This window comes from Oreochromis aureus, linkage group 2 (assembly GCF_013358895.1).
Source record: "Oreochromis aureus strain Israel breed Guangdong linkage group 2, ZZ_aureus, whole genome shotgun sequence".
NCBI classification, from domain to species: domain Eukaryota; kingdom Metazoa; phylum Chordata; class Actinopteri; order Cichliformes; family Cichlidae; genus Oreochromis; species Oreochromis aureus.
The window spans coordinates 34311114-34328881 of record NC_052943.1 but is presented as its reverse complement, the minus strand read 5'-3'; the positions used below and the strand labels follow the sequence as shown (position 1 = coordinate 34328881).

Genomic DNA, 17768 nt, shown 5'->3' with positions numbered 1-17768 from the left:
GTTAGCCTCGTGACATGTGAGGTCACCACCTCTCGCTCCATGGTACCTGGGATTAGTCCCAGCCCTTCCCTGCAACTCTCGTTCCTTTTTACTTTCACTTTATTTCTGAAGCACTTTGAAACAATATAACAGGACAAAAAATGTACACAAAAACAAAAATAAAAAAATAAATCAGTACAGGGTAAGAGGTTTAAGACAGAAGCCGAGGAGAAAAGGAGTGTTTTATTAAATGTCTTTGTGACAGTGAAGAGCACCTGGTTAACTAAGGAGCACTGATGCCATGTAAGGGTGAAGCAGCTCAGACAAATAGGAAGAGGCAAAACCATTAAGAGACTTAAAAACAAATAAAAGATTTTTGAAATGGACGTGAAAACTGAATGGGAAGCCAATGAAGGGACACTAAACCTGGGGTTATGTGCTCTCGTTTGCTTGTACCAGTTTAAAGTCGTGCAGCAGCGTTTTGTACCAGCTGGCTAATTCCAATCTAAAGAGAATTACAGTAATCCAGGAGAGACGTGATAAATGCATGGATCGGAGTCTCTAGGTGGCATCTAAACAGGACCGGCTTAAGCTGCCCCCACTGCTCCAGTCTGGAGATGAGACTGTGTCAAATGCAGCTGTTAGATCTTAAAGCACAGGTAACAACACTGTTCCCAGAATCCATCGCTAAAAATATGTCATTAAAAACTCTTAAAAGAGCAGGTTTGCTGCTGTGGTGTGTTTTAAACCCAGACTGGAACACTTCCAGGTGTAAACAATGCCTTTTTTGTTCTTGGACAAAAAAGGCAACTTGGAGGGCGACAGAACAGAAGGGTCAAGGTTTCTTCAACAGAAGAAAACGGCCTTCAACAAAACACTTAAAAGGTTAAAGAGAAACGAATGGCTGTGGGTGTAGTTTTAAAGTGTTAAAGTGTGAAAAGTGTGAAACCTTTGAGTCAGCGAGTGTTTGTGTTTGCAGGAGAGCTGCTGCTAAAGCTGGAGAAACCTCAGGAGGCTTCAGAGGTCTACAGAAGACTCCAGGAAAGGAACCCAGAAAACTGGGCCTACTACCAAGGCCTGGAAAAGGCCTTAAAGCCAGGTGAGAACTTTCTCATCCATCACACTTCTTCTGTTGTTATTTATTATTATTAAGGTGTTGTCGTCTCCCTGCCTGGCTGCTGCACAGGCAGCGTGGACACAAGTTTGTGATTACAATAACTTGGAGAACAAAGCAATGAGTCTCAAATTAATGCCTGTAAGAAACACAGAGTAGCGAGCTCCGATACATTTATTCTATGTGCAAGGAAACAACAGCATACATGTGCAGGTGCTGGTCAGAGCACTCCTGCTGAGCTTCTTTAGAAATTTTTCCCAACGTTATCCTGGAAACAGATATCTGCCATAACAAGGCCTCGGAGACAGACGGACAGACAGACAGACAGAGAGGCAGAGAGGCACACTCCTTCAACTTACTGTAAAGAGTTCTGCACAGAGAGTGTTGCATATTTTTTTCTAGAAATGCATCTACTAAAAATTCTAATCTCCAGTATGAGGTCCAATCTCAGGGCGCTTTATATTGTAAGGTAGACCCTACAATAATACATACAGAGAAAAACCCAACAATCATATTACCCCCTATGAGCAAGCACTGGAGGGGCGGGGCCATCTGCTGTGATTGGTTGGGGTGAGAGAAGGAAGACAGGATAAAGACATGCTGTGGAAGAGAGACAGAGATTAATAACAGATATGATTCAATGCAGAGAGGTCTGTTAACACATAGTGAGTGAGGAAGAAACACCCAGTGCATCATGGGAATCCCCGGCAGCCTACGTCTATTGCAGCATAACTAAGGGAGGATTCAGGGTCACCTGGTCCAGCCCTAACTATATGCTTTAGCAACTGAGGACTTAAAGATAATAACCTTATTTTTCCTGTGTGTCCCTCTCACTTCTCCAATACTTGCACACTTTGTCCCATTTAAAACCCCGTCTGCTTTTTTCACAGTGGGTGTGAAGCTCCTCCTCCTGGGGTCAGGGTGGGGCTCCTGTGGGTACACCTTTTAGCATTAACATTTTGTTCACATTAAGACTTTCACATTTTGCACAACGACGTGTGTGCTGTATCGCAATTATGTGATACTGTGAAAATTCCATTACCTCTGTAAAATATATAATTACAGTTGTTATTAACATTTCATATACATAATATAAAGCGCCTTGAGGTGACTGTTGTTGTGATTTGGCGCTATATAAATAAAATTGAATTGAATTGAATTGAATTGAATTTCTACTACTCGTTGTAATTTAATGATTCTTAACCATTATAGATGAAAATTCTTAATACATGACATTAGAATAAGCACAAAACTGATTAAGAACTTCAATTTCACTTTAATTTTTCCATCTGTCTGTCTCGTGTCTTCAATGGTTGTACACGTTGTCCAGTCTGATGGTCCAAATGATCTACTTCAAGACCATTTCTGGATGCTGTTTGTTACGGTTCAATAAACTGAAGCCTCTTTCACAATCTGCACTGGATGCTTGAAATGTAGCACAAATATCCACAAGCTGTGAGATGTGTTTGAGCTCCTCACGTTTTAGTGTCACCATATCTGAGATTGACCCGTGTTTTTGCCTCTTTATGTACTTGAATTCAGCATATTCACTGTTAATGACCTCCACAGGATGTGGGTGGTGGAGATTGGCTTCATACTTTTTTGCCAGTGTGCCGATGTCTGCTGCTCCATACTCCAAACTGATGTCTGAGCTCGTCCCAGTCTGTGTGTATCTGCTGACGCTCCAAATGTTAGAATTTGGTATCAGCAGCATGGAGCCATGGCGCCTACTCTTTGTGCTTTAATAGTGTGGGGAATGTAGTCATCGCACACTCTTAGCCTCTTAACAACCATGTTCATCCCTTTATAGTTACAGTTTATTGTCCTGTTGGATGCGAGATAATGCACCATTTGGTAAATGTGTCTCAAACTGGTTTCACGAAAAAAACCAAACTGAACTCAGCAGATATCCCGAGTGAGCAGAAGTTTGGAATGTCTGTGTGAATTTGTGATATTCACTTGACCACTGCAATTATAGTTGACCATTTTTCTCTACAGGCAGTTTAGAGGCGCGGCAGAAGATTTATGAAGCGTCCTGCATAAAGTTTCCTAAAGGCCTCGTTCCCCGAAGGCTGCCTCTCAACTTCCTCACTGGTAAACCTGGATTTTTGGCAAATACATCTTTTCTGTCTTTTATTTTATTAAATAGCAAATCACAATGTTGTCATTCTGCTTCTGTAAGGTGTTTTAGTCTTTAAATAAAGAGAAAAAAATAGCCTATGGCTGTATGTGTCAGTAACATGATGGACCCAGGATGTTTTTATCAAATATGCACCTCCCCTGAAGTTTAGGGTTTTTGTCTTTTGTAACAGTTAAAATTCATCAAATAAGCTCACACAGCAAACAGGAATGAATCAATTACAGGTCAGACTAGGCTAAGCCGACACTCATAACCTGGGATTCATTGCCTCTGTATTTGGTGCACTCAGAATTGGCATAAACAAACTGATAAGTCAGCTTATGAGTGTAAATCACATTTTAGTGACAGAGTAAACCTCACTGTGTCTTTGCTGTGTTTGTGCTGGCCAGGGGAGAAGTTTCGTCAGTCTCTGGACAGCTACCTGAGGATCAACTTCAGCAAAGGCTGTCCTCCTGTCTTCACCACCCTCAAATCCCTTTACAATGACAAAGAAAAGGTACGTTTGTGGTGTTCAAAACTTAGTTTGTTTTTAAAATGTTCTTTAAAATAAAGCGAAAATAAAGTTGTTTTCTCTACATGCAGGTCACAGTTATTGAAGAATTAGTAGTTGGCTATGAAACCTGTTTAAAAAGCTGTCGAATGTTTAGTGAAAATGGTGAGTGCTAATTGGTTATAATGGCTTCCATCATCTCCAGTCTCCATTTATTTATTTTTTTGAATGTTTGTGACGTCAACCAAAGCTCAGTGACAGCTGTACTAAATGTATGCACAGATGATGGGAAGGAGGAACCCCCTACCACCCTGTTGTGGGTACAGTATTTCCTGGCTCAGCACTTTGACTTCGTTGGCCAGCCACGCCTGGCTCTGGAGTTTATTAATGCAGCCATCGACAGCACACCTACTCTCATTGAGCTCTTCCTCATCAAAGCCAAGATCTACAAGGTCTGGTAGAAAGCTCTGCACACACAGGTGTTTTTGTTCACTCTGTGATCTTTCCATGTCTTTTAACCCAGCTCCTCTGCCCTCTAGCATGCAGGCAACATAAAAGAAGCTGCTCGGTGGATGGATGAGGCTCAGGCCCTGGACACTGCAGACCGGTTCATTAATTCCAAGTGTGCCAAGTACATGCTGAAGGCTGGTCTCATCAAGGAAGCAGAGGAGATGTGCTCCAAGTTCACACGAGTAAGCAGATGGCATGTTTGAATTTTCCCAAAGCAATAAAACTCCAACATTGTGTCAGTGACCAAGAGGATTCATTCGGACGGGGAATGAAAGTGTGAACCTGAGCTGGTGTTGTTTTGCCTTCCAGTTTGTACATAGCACTCAACAGCAAAGCCTATAATTGAAGTTAAGAGATTATATATCAGTGTCTCATATGTGTGTGTATACATATATGTAAATATGTATATTAAAAAAAATTCCCCATCTCGCCCCTGCGGGTGGTCTATCCTTCAAGCGCGGGTCCTCTACCAGAGGCCTGGGAGCTTGAAGGTCCTGCGCAGTATCTTAGCTGTTCCCAGGACTGCGCTCTTCTGGACAGAGATCTCCGATGTTGTTCCCGGGATCTGCTGGAGCCACTCGCTTAACTTGGGAGTCACTGCACCTAGTGCTCCGATTACCATGGGGACCACTGTCACCTTCACCCTCCAGTTGGTTAGCCATCACCATTTTCTTTGTCTGTATCTGGAAGTCCCACAGGATCTTAGCTCGGTCATTCTCGACCACCCTAGGGGATGTCTCCCATTTTGACCTCGGGACTTCTGGGTCATACTCGGCACAGATGTTTCTGTATACTATGCCGGCCACTTGGTTATGTGTGCCCTTCCTGCTAGCATCTTACACCCTGCTGTTATGTGCTGGATTGCCCCTGAGACAATCATCATCCTGCATCTGGGGTCTTGCCTAGTGTGATAGACCCCAGCCTTCCGAATGTTGGAATACTGAGATACCTGTTGTTCTCTTTCAAACATTCGTTTCGGTGTCTCACTATGGGGAACGCTCTCTCAGCGTTGTCCTCAGAAGCCTCTATATCATTACTCCAGCCAGCATTGGTTGGCAGTCGTGACGCTTGCGTCAGGGAGGGGCCACCCTCCTCCCTATAAAAGGGTGTGACGCAGCGTCACCCGTCATTCAATTTCCTCTTCTCGCTTCTTAGAAACCTCAAATCTCCTGACTGTGAGTGTGAGTGCTAGCTTAACTGTCCACGCGAGCAAGCTAACACCTTGGTCACCGGGTGCTAGCACGGTTTCAAGTCGCCTGCTCTTCACCACAGAGCCAGGTTGGAGAGTGTGTTAGCTGCCACCACGCACCTAGCACAGCAGGTAGCTGACCAAGCTAGCGAAGCTACGTTGTCTGATTCCCTCAAGGCTAATGACAAGCTACTCAGCGAATCCTCTGAGGGAGCGTCAGAACATCTCGTCTCGGACGAGGATGACGACGTTTTCTTTGCCCCCTCTGGTCGGAATTCTGCGACACAAGGGGCCGATTGTGATAACCCCGGCACACAGTCCCGCGGCATGGAGCTATTTAACGTTGCAAAACGGGCAGCTGAAATCTGGCAATCCCATGGCCTGCGGTGACAACGGAGACCCTCCACCTCACGATACGAGGGTAAAAGGCTCCCCAAAGCAATACTACTAAGCAGGTACTGCCGCTTTTCCCCGAATGCGTGGACGAGGTCACACGCTGCTGGGCAACGGCATTCTCGTCACCCAACCCCGTGCAGGGAGCGGCGGTGTTTGACTGCGCTGGAATGAAGGAGAAGGGCATCTACCAAATTCCCACAGTGGAGAATCTGGTGGCTTCTCATCTCCACACAAACCAGAAACTTTCCATGTCATCTGGTCCATCCCTGCCCTCCAAGGCCGAACGCCTGCAGTCCTCCCTGGCTGACAAGGCGTATAAATCAGTTGCCACCACCGTGAGGGCATTGAACACCTCATCGCTCCTGCTAGCCTACTTGGCGGAGCTCCAGGACCAGACTGCTGCGAACCCGGATGCTAGCGAGCTGTGGGAAGAGCTGGGCGTTGTTAAGGACCAGTGTCTCCACCTCGCTACAGCAGCAGTACAAGCGGCGGACAGAGCTCTCAGCATCATCGTCCTACAGGAGAGGGCAAGATGGCTGAACTTGTCGGGGCTTTCGGACAGAGAAAAACGTGACATTCTGGACGAAAGCATCGACCCCACTGGCCTTTTCGGGACCGCCGTTGCCACAATGCAAAGACGGTGCGAGGAGAAAAAGAAAGAGGGAAAGGCCCTGCAGCTGTGTCTCCCTAGGAAGACCCAGGCTGCGCCCCCGCCTCCACCCAGTCGCCGCACGTTCGCTCAGGTCACCAGCCATCCAGCTGGCGTGCTGACGTTTAAAATCCCTCACCGCCCAGCCCCGCAGGTTGCGGCCCAGGGTCCCCTAGGATCGCAGAACCCTAAGACCCACTGGCCCAGGAAACATGTCCCGCCTGCTGCCGCTCAGGGTGCCCCACCACCAGCCAAGCAGTCGGACTGCAAGAAGAAGCGGACTGCCTAACATCCCCCACGGGGAGATCGGAGCCGGATCAGCCCGGGCTCCAAGTTCACTCCAGGGCTCAGTTCCGGAGCCCGTTCGGAGAAGTGTGTTCTGCCTCCACCTTTCAGGGCCTGGGACTCGAGTTGGATCCCACAGAGCGCATTTCAACAAAGAGACGACGAGACACTGTTCAGCTGAATCAAGCATGTCACAGTCTCACAAAAACACACTGTTTATTAAAAACTCACCCGCTGCATCCAGGCATGTTGCCAAGGGCACGGGAAAAATGTGTGGAAAACACAAAGTATGTTGAAAAACATAATACCCCCACACACCCAGACACCACCGGGGTTGATTCCCTCAGTGGTGTCCGGTCCCATGAGCGCTGGTCAAGCGCTAGCCGCCCGCGCATGCGCAGTCGGGTCTGGCCCGCAGGACCAGTTTCCGCCACAAGAGGGAGGCAAAGCTCCGTCTACTGTGGAGTGCCTGTCTTTGGGGCCGCTGTCAGCAAGAATAGAGAGATGGCGAGCTCTCGCTGCGCCAGAATGGGTTGTGAGGACATTAGAGTGAGGCTATCGTTTGCAATTCGCAACCACCCCTCCCAGATTTCGCAGAGTGATTTTCTCTCTTGCAAAAGGCGAATCAACCAGGATTCTGCAAGAAGAAATAACTACCTTGCTATCAAAGGGAGCAGTATGAGAAATACCCCAGGAGCAGAGCCAATGCGGCTTTTACTCAAAGTACTTTCTTGTGCCCAAGAAGGGAGGGGGACTGCGTCCGATACTGGACCTACGGGCTCTGAATCAGCATCTGAGGTCATACAAATTCAGGATGTTGACGACCACCACTCTGCTGCATGTAGTGCGCCCAGGCGATTGGTTTACATCAATAGACCTGAAGGACGCATATTTTCACATCCCTATTTACCCGCCTCACAGAAAATTCCTGCACTTTGCGTTTCAGGGCAGAATGTACGAGTACCAGGTCCTGCCGTTTGGTCTCTCACTGAGCCCGCGGGTATTTGTGAAATGCACAGAGGCAGCCATAGCCCCACTGAAGAGGCGGGGCATCCGTATAGCAACATACATAGACGATTGGCTGCTGCTATCAGAGTCAGAAATAATGGGAAGAGAGCACACCAGGTTGACAGTGGATCACCTGATGGCTCTGAAAAGAGTGTCCTGCAGCCAGCTCAGGCCATCTCTTTCATAGGAATAGCTCTAAACTCCGCCTCATACAGAGTGTGTCTCTCTGTGGACAGAGTAAAAAAAAAATGCTATCACATGCAGGCATTTTTCAGGTGGGAAGATATCTCCCATTCAGAAGATGCCTGCAGATGCTGGGATTAATGGCGTCTTCACTGGCGGTCATTCCACTAGGTCAGGGGTGGGCAATTCCAGGCCCCGAGGGCCGGTGTCCCTGCAGGTTTTAGATCTCACCTTGGGTCAACACACCTGAATCACATGATTAGTTCATTACCAGGCCTCTGGAGAACATCGGGACATGTTGAGGAGCTAATTTAGCCATTTAAATCAGCTGTGTTGGTTCAAGGACACATCTAAAACCTGCAGGGACACCGGCCCTCGGGGCCTGGAATTGCCCACCCCTGCACTAGGCAGACTGCATATGAGGGAATTTCAGCGATGGGTTGCATCACTGAGACTGAATCGAAAGCGCCATACCCACCGCCATATCAGAGTGACAGCAGACTGCGCTGCGGCACTCCACTGTTGGAGAAATCCCACATTTCTCACTCAGGGGGTGTCACTGGGGGCTGTCACAGCCAGAAAGGTGGCTGTGACAGCCCCTTTCTGGCTGTGAGTCTCATGGGCTGGGGTGCCACTCACGAGGGCAGAGCAGTGAGCGGCAGCTGGGACTCACGACAGAGGGGTGCTCATATAAATTGCTAGCAGCATTTCTAGCACTGAGACACTTCCTTCCCCTGTTGAGAAACCACCATGTTCTGATCAGAACAGACAACACCACTGTTGTGGCGTACATCAACAGACAGGGCGGGTTACGGTCCCGTCCTTTGCACATGCTGGCTCGCAGACTGATCATGTGGAGCAGCATCAATCTGTTGTCACTGAGAGCTACTCACATTCCAGGAGCGCTGAACTTGGGAGCAGACTTAATGTCCAGGGGAAACCCGCATTACGGGGACTGGACCCTGCACCCACATGTGGTGACCCAAATCTGGACCCGCTTTGGCCACCCACAGGTCGATCTGTTTGCCTCGAGGGAGAACGCTCAGTGTCCACTGTATTTCTCCCTGAAGGACCAGGAGGCTCCGCTAGGGGTAGACGCATTAGCTCACAATTGGCCACATGCTCTGCTTTATGCGTTCCCTCCACTGGCCTTAATTTCTCCCACTCTAACCAGAGTGAGAGAGAGAGGGCTAACAATGATATTGATCGCCCCAAGGTGGACGAGGTCCCATTGGTTAGCGGAGATTATGCCCCTCTTCTGGAGCGAACCTTGGCCTCTCCCTCTCCGTCGAGACCTAGTCTCCTAAGCCAGGTGGGAGATTTTTCACCCTCACCCCGAGCGCCTCGTCCTGTGGGCTTGGCCCGTGAGAGGTTGAATCTGAGTATGGCAGGACTCCCGCAGGGTGTTATAGCCACTATTCAGAGTGCTAGAGCCCCCTCCACAAGATCATTGTATGAGAACAAGTGGAGGGTATTTGAGGAATGGTGTGGAAAGTCTCACACTCTCTCCTTTCAGTGCTCTGTGACAACAATTCTCTCCTTTCTCCAAGAACTGTTAGATAAAGGAAAGGCCTTTTCCACAATTAAAGTATATCTAGCAGCCATTTCAGCCTGCCATGTGGGCTTCGTGGATGGCCCAGTGAGCCATCACCCGCTAGTCTGCCGTTTCATGAAAGGGGCACGACGGCTCCACCCGGTGTCTAAACCTCTCGTTCCCATGTGGGATTTATCCCTGGTGCTGGGGGCAGTTTCACAGCCACCATTTGATCAAGGTCTTTTTATTGAACAAAGAATTGCTTTTAACAACAATTATGGCAGTATTAACAAACAGTTGTATCATCCAAAAGGGATGGAGGTGGACAGGACGGAAAGCACTCAGTATTAGAAGCAACAAAATTCCTGAGTTGTAGATACCTGAAAAAATGTGACTGAGGGACCTTGAACTTGGTCACCAGCTGTTCAAATGAGGAAAAGATATTGTCCGTGAAGAAAGCATTCATTGAAGTTATTCCAAGCTTTGTCCATATGTTAAATGCCTTGTCTGTTAAGGATGGAGAAAACATGCAATGTCTGTGCGGTGGTGAGAGAGTTCAGTCTGTTTAAAGTGCCTTCTGAGCTGGTACCATAATTTCAGTGAATGGATAACAAGAGGATTCGTGGTGAAGCTGGAGATCGGTCCCGCCAGAGGTAGTCTGGCACACAGCAAAAACCTCAGGGAGGATTGACTCACTGACAGCTTTTCCAGTGTTACCCATGATGATAAATTATCATGATCTTTTATCCAGTACAATAATGCCCTTATATTAGATGCCCAGTAATAAAACAAAAAATTTGGGAGTGCTAAGCCTCCTGCGCTCCGTGGTCTTTGTAATACACTCTGTTTCAGCCTAGGTGGCTTTTTGTTCCAAATGAAGGAAGAGATTTGACTATTTAGATTATTGAAAAATGACTGGAAGACATTGAAAAAGATATAGAAATTTAGGGAATATAGTCATCTTAATGATATTTAATCTACCAGCCAGTGAAAGAGGCAAGGACTCCCACTGTTATGGTCCTGGGTCAGTGACCCAGTGTTTTGAGTTTCTTGTGTCTCTGAGTTTTGTATTGTGGTCTTAGTTCCCTTTGTTCCCCCAGTTTATTCTTTAGTCTAGTGTCTTAGTTTGGCTTTCTTGTATTCTCTTTAGTTCTGAGTATTTAATAGCTGCCCTCTGTGTCTCCTTGTTGTTGTTCTGTGTTTCTTAGTTGCTCTGTCTCCCCTAGTCTAGTTTGCGTCTGTGCTACTTCCTGTTTTACTTTGAAGGTCCATGTCTCTTGTGAGTGTATTCTACTTTGCTCCCTCGTCTCGTCAGTTCTGATTTCTCCCAGCTGTGCTCCCCTTCTGTGTCTCATTCCCCTCGTTACTTCCCAGTGTATTTTAGCCCTGTGTTTCCCTGTGTCAGTGTCGCGTTCTCCCTCATTCATGGCCGTGTGTTTCTCCGTGTACCTGTGTATTGTTTCCCAGTTTAGTTTCATGTCAGTTTGCTTCGCCGTTTTCCTGTCCAGCAATAAAGCTGTGTTTTGAGTTTATTCCTGCCTCCGCGAGCTTGCGTTTGGGTCCACTTCCTGCCTGCCACACAGCCGAATCATGACACCCACTTTCCAAAATCCTCTTTTAGCTTAGACAATAAAGGAAGATAATTAGTTTTATACAAGTCTTTATGGTTCTGCGTAATCCAAATGCCCAAGTATTTGAACTTGTTATAGCTGAGTTTGAAAGGTGCTCAAATAGACGAAAGTTCCCCGGTTATTGTACCTAAAGTCATTGCCTCGCTTTTCCTGAAATTCACCTTATATCCAGAAATTGTCCCGAATTCCTTAAGTATATCTAAAAGTTTAGGGAGGCTATTTGAAGGGTTGGAAATAAACAAGAGCATGTCATCGGCATAAAGAGAGACTTTATGTTCGACATCCCCACGATGTATTCCCTCAGCATCAACACAATGTCTCAGAGCAATAGCTAGCGGTTCAATTGCGATGGCGAAAAAGAAGAGGTGACAAAGGGCACCCTGTCGTGTGCCACGCTGAAGCTGAAAAAGGGGACAGACTATTGTTGGTCCGAATGGCCACTACAGGGGAACGGTACAATACTTTTATCCAGGATACAAAATTACTCCCGAAGCCAAATTTTTTAAGCGTATGGAAAAGAAAGTCCCATCTCACCCGATCAAACGCTTTTTCTGCATCAAGCGAAATTACAGTTTCCAATACATTACCTTTGACATGGCTATAGATTATATTTAATAAACGTCTAATATTAAAAAACGAATACCTATTTTTGATAAAGCCTGTCTGATCGGGTGAGATAATGGAGGGCAGATGTTTCTCTAAACGGCGGGCCAACACTTTAGCAAGGATCTTGGTGTCCGTGTTCAGCAAAGATATTGGACGGTATGAGCCACAATCTAAATGATCCTTATCCTTTTTTAGAATTAGGGAGATCACTGCTTGACGCATTGTTGAAGGCAAGGATTGTTAGAGGAAAGATTCTTCAAAAGTTAACTTTAACAATGGGTTCAGTTGGTTAGAAAACTTCTTGAAAAAATCAGAAGTAGGGATGGGTATCGTTTAGGTTTTATCCGATACCGGTGCCAAACCGGTACTTTTGAAACGGTGCCGGTGCTTAAACAGTGCTCAAACCGGTGCTTAAAGAATGGAGAACACAAAATTGGTCCAAAACCTCTCATGTTCAGCTGTTTTTTTGTAAAAAGATAACAATGTTAGCCTTTTCTGCAGCTATAGGGCATATATGGTATCACTCTTGGCTGGAAGCAGTGCTTAAACAATGGAAAAAACACAAACTTTGTCCAAAAACCTCTCATGTTTAACTGTTTTCCACTTTTTCTTTGGTCATTTTAGCCTTTTGGCCAGGGTGAAGGAGTATCTGCCATCAAACAAGAAGACAGCCGCATGTGACTACGACGGTGTTTGCTAGTTTACCTTACATGCATTAATGTAATAATGTGGTTAGCGTACTCAACGTAATTACACACGAACAACATGAAGCTACTCACGCAGAGGAGAACAGCTGCTGCTGCCATCCTCATCATTTCTGCTACACTGACAGGGCTAGGGGCCAGGACTCTACTCTTCGGGTTTTTGGGGGATGTTGCTAACTCCGGGTCCGATAACAGGCACCACACCCGCAGTAGATGTGCACGATGTGAGGTCTCGCAGCAAGCTATCAAACACGGCGCATTTCTCGGCTTTAAAAAAAACGCTATGCGTCGCCAGGTGTTTCATCAGATTTGAGGTGTTACCTCCTTTGACAGTATCAGCTTAAAGCACGTGTTGCAGGCTGCTGAGTTTGCATCTTTTGCTGTGAAGTACAGCCAGACTTTTGACCGCTTCGCCTTGGGCATTTTTAATCTGTAGCTCTGCTCTAAAAGAACGTACGTACCTGGCCCCGCCTACTATCCTCGGAAACGTAAAATGATTGGCTAGAATTGGCTCAGGAAAAAAAAAGCACCGAAATAAAGCACCGAAATGTGCGCTGCTTTTCGGTCTGGTTACTACCGTTTATGTCAGAACCGGTACCCATCCCTAATCAGAAGGATATGCGTCAGGGCCAGGAGCTTTTCCAGACTGCATACTCCGTATGGCCATTTCAATTTCAGCATTAGAAATGGACTCCTCCAAACTGGTGGCCGCATCTTCTCCTAAGGAAGGGATATCAAGTTTCTCAAAGAAATTTTCTAGTGCCAGGTCATCTTTAGCTGGGGGGGAGCTGTATAAAGTCTGATAGTATTTTAAAAAAAACTATTATTTATACCTTGGTTATCCGTACACCTTATTCCCTGGTCATTCCGGATCTCAGGGATAGCTTGATTAGCTGTTCTTTGTCGTAGCTGATGAGCTAGCAGCTTGCCTGTTTTTTCTCCATGTTCATACGAGTAACTACGCAGCTTCGAAATTCGATACTCAGCCTGTTTTGTAGATATAAGATTATATTCAGTTTGTAATTTCAGCCTACGTTTATATAATACCGGATCAGGGCAATGGCTATATACAGCGTCTAGTTTAGTAATTTCATCAGCTAATTGAGAGTCGCTCAGTATCGTTCTTTTTTTGTTTGCACAAAATGAGATTATCTGGCCTCTCAGATATGCTTTTAGGGATTCCCAAACAGTTGATGGTGACATCCCTGGAGTTTGATTGATAGCAAGAAAGAAATCTATTTGAGACCTAATATAATTAACAAACTCTTCGTCTGCTAACAATACTGGATTGAATCTCCATGGCCGATAATTAGAGTAGGCATTGGGAATACGCAGTGAAAGAACAACAGGTGAATGATCTGAAATCACCATGGCCTTGTAATCACAGTCTGTTACTGAAGGGAGGAGTTTTTTGTCCAGAAAGAAATAATCTATGCGAGTATATGTTTTATGGACATTAGAAAAAAAACAATACTGACTTGAGTTTGGGTTACGGAATCTCCATACATCAGCTAACCCATAGCTATGAAGAAAACGCTGAATAACACGTGCTGATTTTGAAACAGGCGTGCTTTTGTGCGAGCTGCGGTCCATAGCAGATAATGAACAATTTAGGTCCCCACCAAAAATAATAATATGTGTTGCCATGTTGGGAAGCCGTGCAAAGACGTTAGTGAAAAAACTATGGTCGTCCCAGTTAGGGGCATAGACATTTGCTAGAATCAAGGGGAAACCATATAAATGTCCTACAACTACAACAAAATGGCCTTCATCTACAGTTGTGGCTATAAATGGTAGAGTTTTGCTTATCAAGATCGCTATCCCCCGGGCTTTAGAATTAAATTTAGAGTGATATATCTGGCCTACCCATCCAGACTTGATTCGAAAATGATCAGAGGTACGCAGATGCGTTTCCTGGAGAAATGCTATATCTGTTCCAAGTCGTTGTAGATGAGTAAGAACCTTTTTCCGCTTGACGGGATGGTTAAGTGATTTTACATTCCAACTTACAAAATTTACCACCCAATCACTGAATGATTGCGCTCTACTCATCCCTGCTCAAATAGTAAAATATGAAAACCCCAGATGCAAGACATGCATAGAGAAAAGAGAAGGGACAAAAAACAAAAGAAAACACACAGTGATAAGTAAAATAAACATATCTGGCTGAAGCCCAAACCAAGAACATAATGAGCAATTACACCAGATTCAACATGGTGACTGCAAAACCCCCTGCAAACAGATCCACACATATAGCCTAGTGCTTGTTTGGTTTACTATAAGCCAGACCCTTAGGCTCCCGCTGACCGCGTGACATAACATATCCTACAAAAAAAAAAAAATCGACGTCCAAACAGGGTATAGAACTTTTCGAAACCCAATGGTATTGTCATGAAATAAAATGAACCAAAATGTGCTTATGAAATAGGTTTAAATGTCTTAACAAGAAGTGTCTCTTTAAACTTTTCATCACAGTGCGAACGCTACGATAAACAGAGTCATGTATACGCAGCAGTAACTGAGACAACCAACCGTAGCGCTGAACTTAGACACGGCGCTCCCACATAGGGCATCGGGCGCAGCCTCCTCAAACGTTAATAATATGTTCTTTAACATATTCCATTGCCTTCGCCGCATCCAGAAATTCTTTCTCCTCCCCGTTGTGCGTGATACAAAGTTGCGCCGGGAAGCTGATCCCAAAGCGGATACCTTCTTGTTCACGGAGAAGTTTCCGGACTTCTGTAAAAGCAGCCCGAGCTCGGGCCACCGAGGTCGTAAAATCCGGGAATATTGCAATTGGTTGTCCATTGAACCTCAGCGGAGCTTGGGTCCTGGCACGGCGTAGAATTTCCACACAATCCTGGTAGTAATGAAGCTTGGCTATGATGGCCCGCGGGTTACCACCTGGCTTTCTCGGGACCAGACTCTTGTGTGAGCGGTCGACAATAACATCTTTGTCCATACCCAGCACTTCACGTAGTAGCACGGATACGGCCGTGGTGGAGCTCGAATCCGGGCCCTTCGGGATCCCTATGATATTAGATCTCCGCATCCTGCCTTCCATGTCATCACATTTATCCTTCAGGTCAGACGGCTCCTTCCTCTAAGTCTTCACTGTAAGGTGACCACCTCATCGCTCCGCATTGACAGCCCGTCCTCCTTTCACCGTGGCCTTAACTCCATCAATTTCAGCGCGCGCCGCCGCCGTACTGTTAGCGATCTCATTTCTCACTTCTTGCACGTCAGCCCTAATGTTATCAAAATCTTCTTTCAGTGCATTCCCGAGTTCTTCTTTTAACACTGCACTGATATCGTCTTTGATGGATCGAAGAAGCTGCAATTTTAGGGCATCAGTATCCACAAAACGCCCATCTCTCTGCTGAGTCTGTTCCTCAGTGGTCGCTGAGCTGGGCGCCACACTTGGGTCATCATTGGTACTCTCGCCCGAGGATGTGCCGGGCCTAGCCGCCGTTCCTCCTGTATACTTATATTTTCTTAGGTTAGATGCCCTTCTGTCTTGAATGAAGCTGTAATATGGTGTATAAAACTGTTAGCTTCCCCTGTGACACAAAATGAAACTTTGTAGGTTGAAAAAAAACTATTTCTGAAACTCTGTTAGCGGGAGCCTTCAGAAACACGTCTTATTCCATTGCTGGCTTGCTAGCGCCCCCTCACAGCCACCATTTGAACCACTAAACCAGGTGGAAATAAAAATCCTGTCTTTGAAGACTGCATTGCTCCTGCCTCTCGCATCTGCGAAGCGTGTCAGTGATATTCATGCGCTGTCAATACACAAAGAGTGCACCCGATTCACGCGGGATAACTCTAGAGTCACACTCAGGCCAAGTCCAGCCTTTGTGCCCAAAAATCCTTATCTTCAATGCACCCCATTGGAGCTGGAAGCTTTTTGCCCTCCTCCTTTCTCCTCCCCTGAACAGGAGCGCCTACATGCTCTCTGTCCAGTTAGGGCTTTATGTACCTATATAGAGAGAACGAAGGCTTTCAGGAGGTCGGATCAGCTGTTTGTTTCCTGGGCTAAACCACATCTCGGCAAGCCCGTTAGCAAACTCTTGGGCCCTTTTTAGGGGTGTCTCTATAGAAGAGATATGTGCAGCGGCGAGCTGGGCTTCACCTTTGACCTTTGCAAGGTTTTACAGGTTGGATGTCACTCCACCATCTCTAGCCCACACTGTGTTAAGTGTGGGTCCCCACGAGACCTCCTAAGTTGGCAGTCAGTTGTTCAGATGGGCTTATCTGGCAATACGGGAGTCTGCATATCCCCATAGTGAGACACCGAAACGAATGTTTGAAAGAGAACTTGAGGTTACTCTATTCCGTAACCCCCGTTCTCTGATAACACGAGTGAGGTGTCTCACCAGATCACCCTCCTTGCACGAAGCGAGGAAGAGGTGAGCTTATCTTGAATGACGGGTGACGCTGCGTCACACCCTTTTATAGGGAGGAGGGTGGCCCCTCCCTGATGCAAGCGTCACGACTGCCAACCAATGCTGGCTGGAGTAATGATATAGAGGCTTCTGAGGACAACGCTGAGAGAGCGTTCCCCATAGTGAGACACCTCACTCATGTTATCAGAGAACGGGGGTTACGGAATAGAGTAACCTCAAGTTTCGGCGTCAACCTAGATGCTGGGTATCGAAGATTCTATAGGATCACTCATCCTATTCATGTACAGGGTTCGTATGGATGCTTGAAGTCCTTGAAAATGCTTGAATTTGAATATTGTCTTTTCAAGGTTTGAAAAGTGCTTGGATTTCAGATGTGGTGCTTAAATGTGCTTGAAACCGTATTTCATTTACCACAAATAACTATCTGACCGAATAGTTTTATCAGATAGAGAAATAAAATGAGTCGCAAAGTGTAAAAGCAACATTTCCCCGCCTGGGCTGCCTTGCGCCCCTGCATGTCAGTCTGTTTCAATGTGTGACCCCGCCCCTACCCCTGCACAGTCGGGGATGAGTGCGCTAACTTGACGTTGCTGTTTTAATGAGTGTTTGATGGAAAATGACAGTGGCAGAATTTGCACTCTTGAGTCACATGACAGGTGAGTCCTAGTAAATAATTTTCGAGTATGTGCACATAACACATGCTAATTTTTAAAACTTTTATTCTGCTACCTGTCAAACGTGCTGGAGAAATGATATGAAAGAAAAGAGTGTGATAGAGTATGGCAGTGCTAGTATAGCAGTTAGTTATGGCATGGTGATTTGTGGAATATGCTGTAAACTTAGCTAACATTACTTAGCAGTAGCAGTAATGTGAGTTACTTCACTCAAGTGAAAGCTTTAAACATTAGTCTGACACTTAACTAGCCAACTGAAAGCTTAAGGAA

General features: G+C 46.0%; 1 protein-coding gene across 2 annotated transcripts in view; it reads left to right on the top strand.

The window, feature by feature from the left end:
- naa15a (N-alpha-acetyltransferase 15, NatA auxiliary subunit a) overlaps window positions 1–17768 on the top strand; it is a 38484-nt gene that overhangs the window by 6867 nt on the left and 13849 nt on the right. For both annotated transcript variants that reach the window (XR_005615424.1, XM_031758927.2), the window contains exons 7-12: window positions 959–1078; window positions 3092–3187; window positions 3623–3729; window positions 3816–3888; window positions 4006–4175; window positions 4263–4415. Coding sequence is in view for 1 of the 2 variants with exons in the window: in XM_031758927.2 (XP_031614787.1) it covers window positions 959–1078; window positions 3092–3187; window positions 3623–3729; window positions 3816–3888; window positions 4006–4175; window positions 4263–4415 (719 nt within the window). In the remaining variant the exon portion in view is untranslated. The remainder of the gene's footprint in view (window positions 1–958; window positions 1079–3091; window positions 3188–3622; window positions 3730–3815; window positions 3889–4005; window positions 4176–4262; window positions 4416–17768) is intronic.